The sequence below is a fragment of the Lepisosteus platostomus genome, chromosome 6, assembly GCF_059453375.1.
Source record: "Lepisosteus platostomus isolate fLepPlt1 chromosome 6, fLepPlt1.hap1, whole genome shotgun sequence".
In the NCBI taxonomy this organism is placed as follows: domain Eukaryota; kingdom Metazoa; phylum Chordata; class Actinopteri; order Semionotiformes; family Lepisosteidae; genus Lepisosteus; species Lepisosteus platostomus.
Window position 1 is genome coordinate 13,197,994 of NC_142616.1, and position 18,576 is coordinate 13,216,569.

Genomic DNA, 18,576 nt, shown 5'->3' on the forward strand with positions numbered 1-18,576 from the left:
AGGCTCACAGACACACTGACCAGTTCTGGAGTGGGAGTGGACAGGCTCACAGACACACTGACCAGTTCTGGACTGGGAGTGGACAGGCTCACAGACACACTGACCAGTTCTGGAGTGGGAGTGGACAGGCTCACAGACACACTGACCAGTTCTGGAGTGGGAGTGGACAGGCTCACAGACACACTGACCAGTTCTGGACTGGGAGTGGACAGGCTCACAGACACACTGAGCTGCAGGACAGCAGTGCTGTAAAGTGCCTCCTGTTATCAGCCCTCAGTGCTCTTGATAAAGTCATTTCCATGTCACTCAGGTTGTCTGTGAAACAGCAGCTTCAGCAGAGCTGGTAGCTCTAGCAGCTGAGAAACACAATAAACACAAAATATAATATTGTTACAAAGGGGGGACATGAAAATGATGAATAACAGGAATTGACAGAGTGGTTTATTCAACAAGTAAAATAATTATCATAACCCTCAAGTTGTAAGTGATTTCTCTAGAATACAACCGAGCATACAGCTGTTGAAAAAGTCAGAGGCACCTGAATTCCTTGTGCTCTGGCACAGCTTTGGTGAAAAGAGTAATAATTCACACAAAATTTTTTATTAATTTGTATTATATTAAATTTAAATCATTCTCTCTGCAATTCTGGATGTCACAAAGGTACTGAGGTATCTTATAGCCAATAAGACCCAAGTTCCCTAAACACAGAACAGCTCTCTCTCTCTCGCAGGGTTCAGATTCTGAGCTCCAGTCAGGTTTGGTCTGGATGATCATGAAGTCGGAGCTCTCGCCTGGCGTGAGATCAAGTCCCAGCTCCTCTGGACTCCTCTCTCTCTCTCTCGTGGTCTGACCTTCTTTCTCTTCTGTGAATTTACAAACTTATGTACAAGCATTTCATAAACTTAATATTTCAATCCAAACCTGAATCCACAAGCTGAGGACGTCTAAGAAAAGCTGCAGTAAGTGTCAGCAATGTCTGAAGAGAAGTGCATGTGATGCTGTAAGCTGATTGAATAAGTATTCAGACATGTGAGCTCAATATTTGTATCTTGGGCACCACTGGGCCACTCCAGGCCTCTGTCTTATTATGAAGCCCCTCCAGTGGAGCTCTGGCCTTGTGCTTTGGCTCACTGTGCTGCTGAAGTGTGAGTTCAGCTCCAGCCTCAAGTCTTTAGGAGACAGAAACACACTTCAGTCCCATATTTTTGTGTACTTTGCTCTGTCTGGTTTTCCTCCAATCCCACACATTCAGACCAACAGGTTCCAGTCTGGTCTGATCCCACAGCAGCCTTCTCCCCTGCCTGCAGGCTCAGGGAGCTGCTGGGCTGCAGGCTGCCTGCAGGGGCTGGATGTGTCCTGTTGTCTTCAGGATCCCCTCCTGTATCCCTGTCCTCACTCACTGGTCTGAGAAAAGACTGCACAGTCCTCCTCTTCCTCTTCTGCTCTTCTCTTGACTCTTCTCCCTAACTCCTCCCCCTCTGGACACTTGAGGATTCAATCCAGTTCACTCTGTGTCTCCCACTTCTCTCTCCTCACGTTTCCACTGCATCTCCACTCTTCACTCTCACTCTTCACTGAGCACCAGATCTTCACTGGCTGTCCCAGCTGACCGGGTGCAGCCTGTGTGTGAACAGCTCTCATGTCCCTGACATGGCAGCGCAGGTCTGCTGGCTCCTCTCCCCTCGTGCTGAGAGAGCTCCTGTCTGTGCGGATGGGAGACCAGGGGCCTGTGGACTCAGCCTGTGCTCCCTGTCTCTCTCAGCTGTGGGGAGACGATACGCCGCTGCCTCACTCCTGCAGCAGCAGTGCCTCAGCTCAGTCCTGCTTGAACAGCCCCTCTGCTCCCTGCAGCACACTGGGAGCCTTTCATGGGGCCTGAGAAATGAGCCACCACACAGCCGTCTGCCCAGAATCGAAGCTGTATCTCCTCAAGCAGCCCTGGATTTCGGACTCCCACAGGCCTGGAAGACAGACCAGCCCTCTAGCAAAAACACTCCTGTTCCTTCCTGCTGGAGCCGAGATGGAGACAGAAACCTTTGCTCTTCCCAGTGGATGAATCAGCCCAGAGGAGCAGGGTATCCTGACAGCTCCTCTCCCTCACTTCAAATCCCTCTTCATCACAGAGCAGAAGACTCACTCGGATCAGATGGGCCTCATTCAGCAGGTGTCCCCATGAGCAGGCAGTAATATTGGCTCATGGTCACACACAGGCCCAACAGGAGCCCCTCTCACTGTCTCACAGGCAGCTGAGCTGAAGTGAACTCATCTTGTCTGTGAGGCTCCTTTCAGGGAGAGAGGAGCTGCCGTCTCACAGTCTGTGGACAAGGAGAGAGGGGCTCCAGGGTGGTATACTGATATGAGTGGTAATATTCTTATCTCCACAGAAAGGTCCTTGAACAAAGAACTGTGAGTCACATGACTACAGCACAACCTGCTGCCACAGCCCAGTTTCCCAGAATCCTCTCCTGCACTCCTCTCTGTGTTTCACTGAGAACAGAAAGTGAACATATTCCGTTACTCTCATTAACGGTGTGAGAGGTGAGGCGAACAGATCCTTTTTCAAATCTAGTTATTAAGAGGCCTCAGATACTCAGATATTTCTTTCAGAACAAGAGAGAGAGGAGCTCAGAGCAGCAGGAGCAGGTTGTCCAGTGTGTAAGTATCCTGTCTGTCTCCGAGCAGTTAACAGCACAGTGTGCTGCAGGGTTAGCTGCTGTCCTGTACACTCAGACAGTTAGTCACTAAACAGACGACTTATTGTTGTGAATCATAACCTGATGGTGTCAAATGTTTGAGTTTTCTCCTTATTTTCAATGTATCGACTCTGACGGCAGACAAACAGATAAAAAAATATATTTCCTGTCTTTCCTGAAGGTTTCTCTTTCACTTTGTGTTTCCTGTAGTTGAACAGCATCTCTCTGTGAGCAACTTCCGTGAAAACTAGAAACATAAAAGTTTTCTCCACGATCTGGACTGTAATTATCATCCTGCCAGGAAAGAGACAGGTGGGTGTGAACCTGCTGTGAGTGTTGCTGTCCAGGACGCTGTGTATTTCTGGACCTTGTACTGCAGGTTGAATTCAGGTCAGTAGTAAGTGCTGCTGGACAGAGCAGTGTCACAGTGTTTAACACTGCAGCCTTCCAGCACTGGAGCCCTGAGCCCAGCTCCTGGGCTCTGTCTGTGTGCAGCTTGTACAGAATTGTTGCCAATGGGGGAACGAAACTGGTGAATATAAGGAACTGACTGAGAGGCTGAATGTAAATGATTCTCCAGAATATACCTGAGCGGCTGGTGTAATTAGAGGCACATGAATTCTTTATTCCCTGGCACAGGTTTGGTGAAAAGCGTATTAGAACTTGGTTAAACAAATGTTTATTAATGATAACAATAAACTACACACAACAAAACATACAACACACAAGGTACTCTATGTACAGTACACAAAACCAAACATACAACACACAAGGTACTCTATGTACAGGACACACAGCCAAACATACAACACACAAGGTACTCTATGTACAGTATTTACAGACAAGGCTTTTCAGAGGCCTAACATCCTCATCACCCAGAAATCCCCCAGGTTTCTATTAAACTCTGAAAGCCTACAGAGGCCAAATAAGAGATCAGCTGCCTTCTAACTGAATGATATAAAACCTGCAGTTAAAACTCTCTCTCTGCACCCCAGCTGCCACATAATAAATAGCAGGCTATCTCCAGATTCTAAAACTGCACGCTAAGCAGGAAATACATCTCTAACCCAGGTATCTTTACCCAGGAAACCCTATTTCCCTAAAAAACACAGAATAGCAAGCTCTCTCTCGCAAGGTTCAGGTTTTTAACTGTGTTTTGTGTTTAATGTGTTACCTATTGTGGATCAATATATTCATCTAGTCTTGCAGTGTCAGGTTACAGAACTGCAGCCTCACCCTGTTAAATAAGGGTCATCTGCTAGTGGAGGCTCAGAGTATTTCTCCTGGGGAACTGGGAGAGATTTGTTTGTTCTTGATTTGTTTGTTAACCAGCAAAATTGAACTAGTTCAACATTATATTTTGGTGCCCTGCCTCTCCAGATCAGCTCTGTACTGTTTGTGTTGTATTGAGTAGGTGCTGATCTTCTCTGATCGTCTCTGTTTCTGCTTCTCTGTGCTCAGGAATGGCCTCACCCAGCAGTGTCCTGTCTGAAGAGCAGTTCCTGTGCTCTATCTGTCTGGACACATTCACCAGCCCAGTGTCCACTCCATGTGGACACAGCTTCTGCCTGGCCTGTATTAGAGGATACTGGGACAGCAGTGATGTGTGTCAGTGTCCAATGTGTAAGGAGACATTTTCTATAAGACCAGATCTCCGTGTGAACAGAAGTCTGGCAGAAATCACTGAGCACTTCAAGAGGACCAGAGTCAGCAGTGATGAAGGACTTTGTGCTAAACCTGGAGAAGTGTCCTGTGATATCTGCACTGAGAGAAAACTCAAGGCTGTGAAATCCTGTCTGGTCTGTCTGGCCTCTTACTGTGAGACACACATGGAGCCTCATCTGAGAGTCACAACATTGAAGAAGCACAGACTGATTGAGCCTGTGAAGAGCCTTGAGGACAGGCTGTGTGAGAAGCATGAGAGACTCCTGGAGCTGTTCTGCAGGACTGACCAGACCTGTGTTTGTGTGCTGTGTACTGAGACTGATCACAGGACACACAGCACTGTCGCTGTAGAGACAGAGTGGACAGAGAAGAAGGTGACCTTTCTTATTTCTCTCTGATATCTTGTACTTTTCTATACCACTTTATAATTACAGTGTTTGACAAGAATCCAAACATCCATTAGTATTGAGCTCCCACTGAAGGATGGAAATGACATTAATTTCATACTGACGAGCTCAGTATCAGTGTGAGAGTCTCTTGACCAGCTCAATGTCAGTGTGAGATGCCATTGTCCAGCCCAGCATCAGTGTGAGAGTCCCGACCTGTCCAGTGTCAGTGTTTTAGAGTCATTTGACCAGCCCAGTGTCAGTGTGAGAGTCTGTTGACCAGCCCAGTGTCAGTGTGTGAGTCTGTTGACCAGCCCAGTGTCAGTGTGTGAGTCTGTTGTCCAGTTCAGTATCAGTGTGTGAGTCTGTTGTGCAGTGTTTGTGCACCAGCAACAGAGACATCAGTGTCTCTGTTCCCCTGTTTGTCCACAGACTCAGCTGAGGAAGACTGAGGCAGAAGTACAACAGATGATCCAGGAGAGACTGAAGAAGGTGGAGGAGATCAAACAGGCAGTGGAGCTCAGCAAAGTGAGTCCTGTCAATCCTTCTCAGTGGGGTACTGCAGGGCCCAGTGCTGGGGTCACTGCTCTCTCCTCCACAGAGAGAGGACACTTAGGAAGACTAGGAAGATAAAGTCATTGTCCAGTTAAAAGACTGGTATATGCTGTGTGTCACCCAGGTGTGGAGTGACTGACATAGTGTGTGAAGTGTTTCCCTTCCTAGTTGTAAAGCTTTTTTTAATTGAAAAGATAAATTAATTTATTAAATTTCACATTTCAATAATATTTCATTCATTCTTGTTACCTCATGAAGTCTGCTGGTGTCTCCTCAGAGCTGTGCACAGAGAGAGATGGAGGACAATGTGCAGGTCTTCACTGCTCTTCGAAACTCCATTGAGAGGAGCCAGGCTGAGCTGATCGAGCTGATTGAGGAGAAGCAGAGAGCAGCAGAGAGGAGGGCTGAAGGGATCATTAAAGAGCTGGAGCAGGAAATCACTGAGCTAAAGAGGAGAAACACTGAGCTGGAGCAGCTCTCCCACACTGAGGACCACATCCACTTCCTACAGGTCAGCACACACTGTAGAGAGCAGATACAGTATCTACAGAGAGCAGGGAGTCCTACAGGTCAGCACACACTGTAGAGAGCAGATACAGTATCTACAGAGAGCAGAGAGTCCTACAGGTCAGCACACTCTGTAGAGAGCAGATACAGTATCTACAGAGAGCAGAGAGACCTACAGGTCAGCACACACTGTAGAGAGCAGATACAGTATCTACAGAGAGCAGAGAGAGCTCACTATGTGACTCTTAGTGATCTATACTGGGCTCTAGGTTTCAGACTCACAGGTGACTTATTGCCTTAGAGGGCTGTGACCCCCCATGACTCTGAGTCTCTCCTGCTGTAGAGTTTCCCCTCCCTGTGCTCCCCTCCACACCCCAAGGAGTGGTCTGACATCCCTGTTCACCCTGATCTCTGTCTGGGGGCTGTGAGGAGGGCTGTGTGTCAGCTGGAGGACAGACTCAGAGAGGAAGTCAAGAGGCTCTCAGAGGAAGGTTTGTGTTTCACTCCCTTTCCTTACTGATTCAACAAAATAATAAAAAAATCACTGTTTTAATGTCAATTAGAAAATGTAAGTTTTTTTATTACAAGGTTCTAAATTGATTTAAATTCAAATTCAATGTTTTGTTTTATCATATTTATATTCACCTTTCCTTAGTATCAACAAAATAAAAAAATCAAGTTTAAGTTTGTGTTTAAGTATCAGTTAGGAACTTTTATTTCATTCTATATTTATTTTATGTTTTTAATTCAATTTTTCATATCATGGTTATTAATTGATTTATAGATTTTATCTTGTCATAATTTAACTCATAATAGATGCACATTGTAATCATGTTTACCTTCAAATTCATATTTATACTTTACTCACCTCCCCCTGACTGTATCTGGACACAAGATCCTCATGACTGTGTTTTTCCATCAAAATCTCCTGACAGATTAGTGGGGTTTTCTTCAGGATCAGTAGTTTATTCCAGTGCAGCTGCATGAGCTGTCAGTGTCTCTTACAGACCCACAGCTCCACTGGCCAGACAACACACTCCTGTGTGTTACTGTCCTGCCTGAGAGATCAGCACAGCACTACAACACACAACACTGCACACCTGGAGACCAGACTCCAGCAGGAATGTGCTCTCAGCTCTCTAACATCTTTCTCTCTGTTTGCAGAGTTTGAGAGGCTTCGCAAACATGCAGGTGAGTCTGTTGTCACTGACAGGAACTTGTCATTTACAAAGGTCACAGCAGGGTCACAGGGGTCAATACAGGCTCTTACTCTAACAGGGGGAGATGTTGTAACTCCTGCTTTATACACAGCTGATGTGTTTAATGTTGTGATCAAAGTCCCTCTGATGGGCTTTGTCCTTATCAGGACTGATGAGGAATTGGACCCCAACACTGTGGCACACAGTGGGGACACCAACACTGACCCATGTCTTGGGATCCCCAATACACAGATTGAAGACCCCATCACTGTGTCAGGACTGCAGTTCTCTATTCCATCATTGTGAAACAGAGGATTGTAATCCTGTTAAACCTGTAAACTAGAATCTACACTGACAACTAGGAGCCTGCAGACACACAAGACACTGAACACAACAGCCTGAGACAGGAGCTCGAAATTCACTAACTGTGAGAGACTAAGAGGAGAGGAAGGACTTGTTAAGGGAGGAAGAGGGTGAAATGAGAGCAGAGAAGAGGGAGAGAGACAGGATGTCTGTCCCTCTGCTCCTCCAGATAGAGGTGTTACAGTGAAGCAGCCGGTCCCACTGAAGGACACCCACTGCTCTCCAGTCCACACTGGACACAGGCACACAGGCTCAGGTACTGGAGGATGAGCTCTGGAACAGACACCTTTACACAGAGAGTGGTGGGAGACTGGAACAAGCTGTCTAGAGTGTCTGCCCCAATCCTTCTGGCACGATCGCTAACCCCTCTTCTTTAGGGCGCTCCAGCCCTTCCTTGTTCCCTCCCATTGTCTGCACCTGTTCCCTATTCCCGCTCCCCCTTAAAAAAGGCTTGCAAACGATTTTTAAGATTTGTAAAAAATAATAAAAAATGAGATATAATGATATGTTCCTGCTTAACTTAGACATTGCACGACTTTAAAACATATAAAAACAGGTTTCGAGAGTTAAAAACCACTTTTTATGCGCGAAAAATGGGTGATTTTTCTTCCTCGTGATCAGCTTAGAATCTTTGTGTATGCTGTGAGGTTTTTACTTCTTAATTAAACGTTTAAAATACACGAATTTCATAAAGACAACACGTTTTGAAGAGAAAAAATCCCATTCTTTTCTCTTCCTGGTGTGTGAAACTGATCAGCAGGTCTTTTTTTCCCAATCAGAGGCTCTGAAAATAGCGTACCGCCCACTGCGCTCCGTCAGAGAGGGGCGCGGCACCGAGAGAGGGAGGAGGCGCAGAGCGCAGCAGTACAGAACGAACGTTCTGCTGCCTGGAGCGCTTATGGCAGCGATCGCGTCTGCATTTATAACTTAGTTTTTAAAATTAATCAAGCAATATGAACCATCTCTTTTTACTTTTAAGTCACTTAATTATCATTAAGCACAGCTTTCTCACCACTTTGACTACTTTTTGATACCATCCTTAGACAAAGCAGAAACGTGTTGTTCTGTCTAATGACATTACAAGTGGAAAGATTACAGATTTTAATCGTCTTTAATTTTGTTACGTTATACATTTTAGAAACTTTTCATCCATACAAACACCACAAAACTATTCTCGATTGTATTTCTGAATAGTATGTTACACTTAGTTCACTGTTTTAAATACATCTAATTAAGAAAGTTAGGTGTTAGCATAAACTATTAGCAATCAATAATATTACATTTAGCACTGTAATAAGTTGTTGCACTTTCCCCCGCATCTTGTAAAAATATATTTTCATTGTTCAAATATACATTAAGTCTGACTATCATATAATAAGTTAAATACAAAACTAAAGAAAAAAATAGGGTTAAATATAATTCAAAATATTTTGCTAACAATGTTAACTGTTTATGGATAATAAAATGTATTAACTAAGGAGTAGGATGGCACAGTTGTTAGTATGTTTTTTGTTTTGTTTCTTTTTCATTAATACAACAGTAGTACCTGATGTCTCAGTGGCTTTCAAAATTAAATTATGCATGCAAACCTGTGAACTAGAAAGATAACTAAGATATCCATCCATTTCTAATGGTGGCAAAGTGGTTTACATTGCTATCTTGCAGCACTGGGGTCCTAGGTTCAATTCCTGCCATCCTGTGTGTGTGGGGTTTACATGTTCTCTCTGGGTTACATGGTTTTTCTCCATATGTGTGATATGACTCCCTCTCGCACTCCAAAACATACTGGTAAGTTAATTGGTTTAAGGGAAAACTGGCCCTGGTGTGTGTGTGTTTGTGTCTGTCTGTCCTGTGATGGACTGGCGCTATGTCCAGGGTGTATTCTGCCTTGTGTCCGTTGCTTACTGGGATAGGCTCCAAATCCTCTGTACTGGATAAAGAGATTAGAAATGGAGGGAAGTAAAGGCACTCTGTGGATGGAACTATACACAGTGTTAGAAACCCACTATGAAATGGCAGCATCTCACTGAGAATAAAATATTTTATAGTGCTGGCTTAAGGAAACAGCATTTCCACCTCTCTTGCACATCAGTATCCATACCTAGTTATTTAAACAAATTGCCTCTAATTATAAACATCTTAATATGCTGGCTCTGTGGATCCGCATCAGCTATGTTTGCCCATTCCTTCAATTCATGTGCATCCAACACACAGTTCAATGCCAGCAACTACACAAAATCTAAAATACAATCCTCATTTCAGTATCTATGTTAACATACAGTCTGTTAACTTCATCATCTTCATCAAAAGTATGCCTAACCACATTAGGAAGTGTTCTTGTTATCAGTGTATTCCTCAGCTTTCCCAAAATTATCTTCTTCTTACCAACATCTCTAGTCTTTTATCCTGCAATAACTCAGCCAACACTTAAATCTCCAAAAGCTGCTTGTGTTAATTTCTTTAAATCACAAATATCATGTGTAAATACTGGCCATGTAATACTCTGCATTGTGGAATAATAGTTTATTTTAAAGGGAACTAGAGAAACTAAGAACTAGAGAAATCAAGAAAGGCTTTTTTTTCTAGAATAAATAAATGCACATCCTGTTCACTGGGGAAATTAAATCCACACTGAACAATCTTCAACATGTTCAGAATATGACAGCAAGAATCCTATCAGGGATGCATTACACCTGTTTTCAAGTCCTTGCACTGGTTACCTATCAGGTTTCGAGTCAACTTCAAAATCCTTATCCTCATTCAGTACCTACAGTATATGGCTTATTATCTGTCTACTCCCCCACCTTTGTCCGTCTGACTCTGGTCTTCTAGCTGTCCTCAAGAACATCTACATTCTGTGGGTGACAGGGTCTTCTCTAGCTGCACCCCAGAGCTCTCAATTTGTATTCCCAGTGATATCAGTCACGTACCCTGAGTGCATTTAAATCTAACCTCAGAACCTTTCTTTTCAGAAGACTTAGTGTCTGTATTTGCTTCATTTTCTAATTTTGGTAGCACCTCTAACTGCTTGTCTTTCTTATATGTATTTACTTTGTAATCTGTGGTCCTTTTATCTGTTTTCACATCTACTGTATTGCTTTGAGATGCCACTTTTAAAGGTGATATATAAAATAAAGTTTTTTATTATTGTTATAGAGAAACATGATCAGATTTTCCCTGGTTCAGAAAAAAAGATCTAAAGTATACTAGTTTGTCACTCTTCTCATTCCCTTTGCTAAATGACTTTTCATACTAATCTGATCAATCTAACTGCCTGTTTTCTGTGATTTCTCTATCCTGCTAGATTTGCAATTATTCTGAAAATTTTCTTCTTGAAATAACTCATTTCTAAATACCTTTTTTCACTGTTAACATCTTGAAGCAACTCTGCGACAAAATATACACTTAGCTCAACCTGACAGTTCATCCTGCTACCAACATTGAATAAAAAAAATATTAAGATTTCTATATTTATGTCTTTATTTAGTGGTTTCATTAGTGACAAAGGCTAAACTTTCTTGAAAAAATGTCTTTTATGTGTTGCGGACTTGCTTTAACAAAATATGTTTACAAATCCTTTCACCTGCCAATCTACCTGAATGCCCAAGTATCTGAGAAGCCCTCCATGAAACCATGGTTGCTATTAATTCATTTAGGGCTCACTGACAGAATTGCTGTTTTTTATGCAGGCTAATTTTCTGATTCCTCACTCTGTTTCATGTTTATAGATAAGACTTTATTGATCGCGAAGGGAAATTGATGTACATGTTCATGTACATGATGAACATGTTTGCATGTTCTTTTGTAACATACACCTTTTTGTGATTTTTTTGTATATCTAAGCAAGTGTTCCTGCATCCCTCTTCGGCACTATAGTCATGGCTTTTTTTCTGTTTGCTTATTTCAAAGCAACACCTGCTCCATTTCTAAAACTTTTTGCCCATGTGCATTTTTGTATTTTTTACACCTCTAGCACTTCAATGTCCTGAATTTTCATTTGCATTAATTTGTAGAATTAATTTGAGTTTTAGCCTTAAGTTTTCACTATCTTTTGTTTCTTGTCCTACAACTGTTATTATTGATCACCGAATTATTGTACTTGACATGACTTCATTCAGCCTTTCCTGAACGTCTATGACAGGCAGAGAGAGTGCTGTTTCTGGTGCGATCTTTTGCAGCTGACATTTCACTGTTTTAAACGAACAAGAAATTAGATTGCTCATAAATCAGTTATTCTATATAAACACAGAGTAATTGCCCTCCGAAAATCCTATTTTTCTTGTTCGTTTTAGAGACCTTGATCGAAACTGATTTTAGATGTCAGAAAGGATTTATTTTCTCTGTATTTCCTACATTGCTTTGTCGAGATTTTAACTTTATATCTAACTTTATATCTAGGCTCAGATTTCAACTATAAATCGTACAGTAATTAATAGCAGTAAATACTGATGTTTTGCGGCCTCTTACCACAAAAATATATGTTTTGTAGTTGGGATTAACTTTATTTCGTACGTGTAGCTACTCCGATTCGGACACCGAACAGTTAAAGATGGCGGCAAATCAGACACCCAGAGAGGGGGGGGGGGGGGCGTCTTCTCGCCTCCATAACTAAAATGCCAAATAGGAGTGGCTTAAGCGACATACACAGTCGTGTAACTGACAGTTGGAGGTAGCCTATCGTGTAAATTTCGCTTTGTTGCTGATAGGTTAAGCTTTCGAAACTCTGCCTCAAAGTCATGTGACTGATTTTTCGCCCTGTTTCGTTGGTTAAACGCAATGATCACAAGCACCACCATGGTAACTGGGATGTGTAGTTTTTAATTCCGTTTGAATTATAACTGTACGTACTGTCTTCATATTTGGCCAGGGCTTTAAAGAGAAGACGCGCCAAAACATTTCGGTGCCGTCGTCTCCGCTTTAAAGGTACCCCCGTGCTGGAAGAATTTGACCTCAGAACGTTTTCCCAGCGTACTTAAAAGCCAGACGCGGACCTCACTCCTGGTTCCTCATTGATTTCCGCATCACGAGAGCCCGGGGTCCTGCTGCGTCTGGCTCCGTTATAGTTTTACTCTTCTGCTCCTGATTCCCCTCCCTTCGCCTGTTTTAACTCCCTGGATGGATCCCCTGGCCTTGGACTCTCCCTTTTGTCTCGGATTACTCTTCTGTGTCTGGGTTGAATGGGCTCTCTGGGTCCAGCTGGGCCAACACTGGAGACTCTGCAAGGACAGCTCTTGCTGTTCAAAAGCACATTGACAGTCTTCACCCCAGAGGAAAGATGCTGCTTTGCATGTGAGAAATATAAGGAGTTCAGCAACGTCTGCAAACTAGGGGTCAAACCAGCAGTAGTAGGATGCCGGTCCAATGAAACTCCTCACATCCTGAACTGACCGGGGGGCTGGCCAGGAGTTTACTGTGGCTCCTCTTCAGGGGCTGTGGAGACCCCTTCTGGCTCAGAAGCTCCCAGTAAACCAGTCTCTTGCTGTAGGAGATTCATTTCTTCAGTGAGTCTTGAGACCTGTCCTCCTCATGAGGTCCCTGACCTTTCTTCACTTGTCCAGGACCTGGAGAATGAGGGTCATCCAGGCACACCAGGCACTCTGACCTGGGCACGCCACTGAGCTCCCTTCCCATCAGCCGCTCAGAGCTGACTGGGCAGGACACAGTCCAGAAGGCTGGAGCGTGTGTTGCCACAGCCCCTGACCTCTGGAGAAGGCAGTCTCTGGCCTGACCTCTGGGGACCTCAACTTGCCGGTAGCTGCTGTACAGGTCCAGAGAGCTGAACCAGCGCTACCCTGAGACATAATCCAGCACCTCGTCAGTGTGGCTCAGGGGACAAGAGTCCTTCTTGGTGACGTTGTTGAGTCCCTGTAGTCTGTACAGACCAGCAGTGAAGCGTCCTTCTGCAGGGGGAGATCAGGGCCTGTCAGAGGGCTCGATCTCCCCTGCTGCAGTCAGACCCCGGACTGCTTCCTCTGCCTCGGCTCTCTTGTGGATGGCCAGGCGAGGGGAGGGATGCAGATGGGTCTTGCTTCGCCAGTGTCGATGGTGCGCTGAGCTTCGTTTGTACGAGTACAGTCTTCCTCTCTTCCAGCAAACACATCTGCAAACTCTCGTAGCAGAGTCCTTGGTTGTCCCTGCTCTGCCTCACTCAGTCCCTCTTTTCTGCGCTGAGAAAGCTCCTCCACCATTTTGTCTGATTTTGTTGTGGTCTTGAAGGCCGAGCCCCTGTCCTCAGTTTCAGGATGCTGCTCCCTCGCACCGTGGGTCAGTGTCTCCTGGCTCAGGGGGAGTCTCTGGGCTCCCTGCTGTATCTCCATGGTAACTCTCGGCTACTCTGGAGCTGTTGCACTGGTACCCAGGAGGAGGTGTGGCCCCTCGCTGCTATTAGCTTGAGGGCCACTCGGCATTTCCTGCTGGCACTGCTCTCGAGACGCACGGTTCTGCACAGAGGAGTTCAGTACCAGTGACTCCATCCTCTCACCTGGCCATCCAGGGAAAGCTCTCTTCACTGGTCTGCAGCAGAACTGCCAGCTTCTCTCCTTCTGTAGTCTGTCTGAGCCAGGCGCTGCCTGTAGGAGTTATACTGTACCTGACCATCGTGATCTTCAGCATGAACACACACCTGCAGATTCACACAGCTGAGCCTTGAAGAGCAGGATCACCAACACATGGCTCAACAAATACAAACAGTGAAAACAGTGAGATCTGGTGGGAAATTAATTATTAGTCCAGCAAACTGATGTCGAAACGAGTAAGGAAAGTTATTGAGGTGAAATCATTCTGTGCAGTAATATCCACAGATGTCCTTCCATCAGCTCTTACAGCCATTCCTGCAGACTGCCTTCATCTAGAACTGACACAAATCATCACTTTTAAAAAGATGGCGATTACAGTATTTTTATTTCTTTAACCTTAACATTTGACTACATAACGCTAATATCTGTTTCCCCAATTTCTGAATATCCCTGCTTTCCCTTCAGAAATACAATTGTAGAGTATCATCACAACAAATAAATAACAAATCTGTTCAATTAACACCGAGATGTGACAAAACACATTTAAGACTCACACTAAATATTTTCTTAATTTCAGTTCTCTTCACTTCCTGGGATATCTGAAAACACTGTCGCATACAAAATATTTTACATACAGCTACTAATAAAGATGTACAATAAATTACATTGTTAATAAATTACTTGTATTCATAGACATTAAATACATTAATTAGATACAATAAAATTAGCTTTTAATAAATTACTCTTATGAATAAACACATCAATAAAGTTCATTATTAATGAATGTGGTTTAACTGGAAAGCAGTTTTAGTTAAACTTTACAATCCTTTTCCAAGTGAGGGACACATGACTTCCTGCCATAGTGCCGGTGTTGTTTCCCCTCTATTCTCCTGTGATCCAGAGCTCCGCCTGTCCCACACTGAGCTGTCTCCCCATGTGAAGAGGCGCTGGGAGTCAGTCCTGTACTCCAGTCACCTCTAGAGGGCAGCAGCTCTCACTCTGGGCTCGTTGCAGTGGAGAGCAGGTTCAGCTCGGAGCTGCGGACTGATTTCAGCGGCCAAGTTCGTTGCTCTTGGTCTGAAGTTGGCGCGCTAGTTTAACACGGAGCTGTGTGCTGACCAGGGGCTGAGCTCCAGTTAGTGCGCTGTGTCAGTTCGTTACAACTGACCCACAATGTCTGTTTTTCAGCTTTACATATGTATTACACTGATTTGTGTGTAACGAACAAGAAAAAAAGACACACACAAGCTTTGTCTGTTCTCTTTCGGGTTCCCCTGTCTTGTGTAAAGACAACTTCAGCCTTAATTCAGGTGACAGAGTTAAATACACTGACAGACAGCTCTTAACACACACAAACAACAGATCCTTTTTATTACTGTCCTCAGCAGCGCAGGAGGAGACAAGCTTGCAGTTACTGCCTGTGTGATTCAGGTCCCTGTTATTCTTAATGAAGTGGCAGCAATTTCAGCTTCTAAGAATTTAGTCTTAATCAGACTTAAACAATCTAACTGATAGAGAGGAACCAGAATACCCGTGAAAAGACAGTTTGCTTATTTTTCTTCTTGTGAAATAATGTATCCATCAGTATAAAGATGCCCTCAGCCGTGTGATCTGCACACAGTGGATCATCAGGTCTCCTTCAGATTTAAAGACACTTTCTCCCACAGGAGCCAGACTCTCGCAGTGTGAGAGCTCTGCACACGCTCACAGCTCATCTCAGCCGGGCTGGGCCTGTCTGTCCTGACCAACCCAGGAGAGCCCATTTCCACAGGTCCGCCTGCCCAGTCTCTCCAGTCATATCAGAACACATCCAGAGCATCTGGACCAGTCCTGTCCACACTGTCATGTCCACTACACACTGGCCACACAATCCTGACACTTTCTGAAGTGTTGTCTTTATTTTACTGCTGCACACAAACAAGCACCAGTGACTGCAGACGAGTTCAACCCAAACCAGTGATGTGAACCTGTGACTGCAGGCATCACGTGCAAACTGGAACAGAACAGTGGAGAAGAGCACAACTGGTTTTGTGTGATTAATTAATCACTCAGTTTTATCTTTGTCACTGAAATCAGCAGACTGAACAGAACTGTAGTTTACTGCAGTGAGCTTTCTGCTGGTGTGAATCCTGATACACACTCTAAACACCTGCATCTGTACTTTCATCTGAGAGAGGAGTGAGATACAGATCATTTCATTCTCTCTGTCTGCTCTCTGATCCACAGCTGATGTGACTCTGGACCCCAGTACAGCTCATCCTGATCTCATCCTGTCTGAGGATGGGAAACAAGTGAGAGATGGAGACACACCACAGGATCTCCCTGACAATCCAGAGAGATTTGATACTGCTGTCGGTGTCCTGGGAAAGGATGGGATCACCTCAGGGAGACACTACTGGGAGGTGGAGGTGGGGAAGAAGACTGACTGGGATTTAGGAGTCGCCAGAGAGTCCATCAACAGGAAGGAGAAGATCACACTGAGCCCTGAGGATGGTTACTGGGCTGTGTGGCTGAGGAATGGGAAGGAGTACGAGGCTCTTGATGACTCCTCAGTCCTCCTCCCCCTGAGCCAGAAGCCCCAGAAGGTGGGGGTGTATGTGGACTATGAGGAGGGACAGGTCTCCTTTTACAATGTGGACAACAGGTCTCATATCTACACCTTCACTGCCTCCTTCACTGAGAAACTCTTTCCATTCTTCAGCCCCGAACCTCATCAGGGAGGTAAAAACTCAGCCCCACTGATCATCTGTCCTGTCAGTCACACAGACTGAATCAGCACATTGTCTGATTCTCTCTCCTGGAATGTAAATCATTTAGTCTTTTTCATTTGAAATTGTTCTTCTGTTTCTTCAGTGTTGTTTTCTCCACCCACTGCTGGGCATGTCCACATCTGCTCTCAACGCTACTCTTTCAGTCACCAGAAACAACATCACCTGTGGGAGGGGCTCTCTTGGAAAATGAAATTATTACTCGCTTGTGTCAAACTGTTCTACTTTCTACTTTCAGTCCATGTTATTGCTCTATTTTCTATTGTCTCTCCATTAATCACTTCTTTCAGTAAATCAGTAAAATTGAGTCACAGGTGTTTTCTTTACTTTTAAATTCTCCAGATTCATGGCTGACTAGCTGGGTCACCATCAGACACAGACTAACACGTCAGCTGAATGCCAGTCGCTTTCTACATGATGGACATTGCTGCTTCACTGTCATGGCCTGGACTCAGATAGAACTATTTCTGTATTAAATAAACTCTGAAATTCTGAATATTTGACATTTGGTCTTCATCTTCATCTTCATCATGATATAACATCAGCAGCTATATCACCCTGCAACTCTCACCTGTCAGCCCCCTGAATCTCAGCAGGTGTGAGCCTGGTCAGTACCTGGATGAGAGACTCCTGGGAGATGTGTTAGTGGGGCCAGTAGGGGGCGCTCACCCTGTGGTCTGTGTGGGTCCTCATGCCCCAGTATAGTGACGGGGACACTAGACTGTAAAAAGCTGCTGTTGTTTGGGTGAGACCTAAAACGGAGGTCCTGACTCTCTGTGGTCATTAAAAATCCCAGGGTGTTTCTCAAAAAGAGTAGGGGTGTTACCCTGGTGTCCTGGCCAAATTTCCCCCCTGTCCTTTACCAATCATGGCCTCTCTGAACTGGCTTCATCACTCTGCTCTCCTCCCTACTGAGAGCTGGTGTGTGTGAGCAGACTGGAGCATCATCCAGGTGGGGCTGCACACTGGTCCTGGTGGAGGGATCCCCATTACCTGTAAAGAGCTTTGAGGGGAGTGTCCAGAAAAGCACTGTATAACTCTAAGGAATTATGATGATGATGATGATGATGATGATGATGTAGATTCCTATGTCATGAATGTGCTTGTGACTTCTGTCATCTATCACAGTGTGGAGAATCCCCGACTCTCTCTGTAGGCTGATCAGCTGTCCAGAGCCTGTGATTGGAGGAAGACAGTAAACAGCACAAACAATTGTATTCTGTCCACTTTGTAACTTTGTAACATTTGTGTCAATTTCAAGGCGCCTGTCCTGTGCTGTGATGTGGTTGAGTCTGGGTTGTGGTGCTCTAGCAGTGCTGTCCTGAGGCTGGTTAGTGTTGGTGTGGCTCAGGTCAGTGAGCCTCAGGACCAGCTGGCTCAGGGGGCTCTGTTTTGGGCTCAGCTCTTGGCTCAGCAGGGCTTTGTGGTGGTAGGAGTTTTGGCCGCTGTTTTTTAGGTGTAGCCAATACTTTAATACTCTTTTCTGTATGTTTATCAATAGTGGGTACTGGCCTAATTCGGCCCTGCACCCGTCGTTAGGAGTTTTTCTCTGCACACGGAGAATGTTTCTACAGATCTCCATGTGCAGAGTTTCTGTGGGGTGTTTGTCCCATTGAGTGTACTCCTGGTCTGTGAGGGGACCCCACACTTCACTGCCGTATAGGGCAATGGGTTGGATTACACTTTCAAATATTTGGAGCCAGATTCTTGTTGGTGGGTTGATGTTGAAGAGCCTCCTTCTTATTGCGTAGAAAGCCCTGAGTGCCTTCTCCCTCAGTGCCTTCACTGCCAGGTCAAAACTCCCGGAAGAGCTGATGGTGAGACCGAGATATGTGTAGCTGGATGTGTGCTCCAATGTGTTGTTGTTCAGTGTGAATTTGTACCTGTTTCCCTGAGGTCTGGCTTTCTTCTGGAAAACCATAACT

General features: G+C 44.7%; 1 protein-coding gene across 1 annotated transcript in view; it reads left to right on the forward strand.

Moving 5' to 3' along the window:
• LOC148660426 (E3 ubiquitin-protein ligase TRIM39-like) overlaps nt 1-16,962 on the forward strand; it is a 46,525-nt gene extending 29,563 nt beyond the window's left edge. The window contains exons 2-8 of the mRNA XM_088637796.1: nt 2,904-3,083; nt 4,155-4,732; nt 5,177-5,272; nt 5,577-5,810; nt 6,150-6,297; nt 6,971-6,997; nt 16,110-16,962. Of these exons, the coding sequence (XP_088493922.1) occupies nt 4,157-4,732; nt 5,177-5,272; nt 5,577-5,810; nt 6,150-6,297; nt 6,971-6,997; nt 16,110-16,654 (1,626 nt within the window). The 5' untranslated portion in view covers nt 2,904-3,083; nt 4,155-4,156 and the 3' untranslated portion in view covers nt 16,655-16,962. The remainder of the gene's footprint in view (nt 1-2,903; nt 3,084-4,154; nt 4,733-5,176; nt 5,273-5,576; nt 5,811-6,149; nt 6,298-6,970; nt 6,998-16,109) is intronic.
• Nucleotides 16,963-18,576: the final 1,614 nt, after the last annotated feature.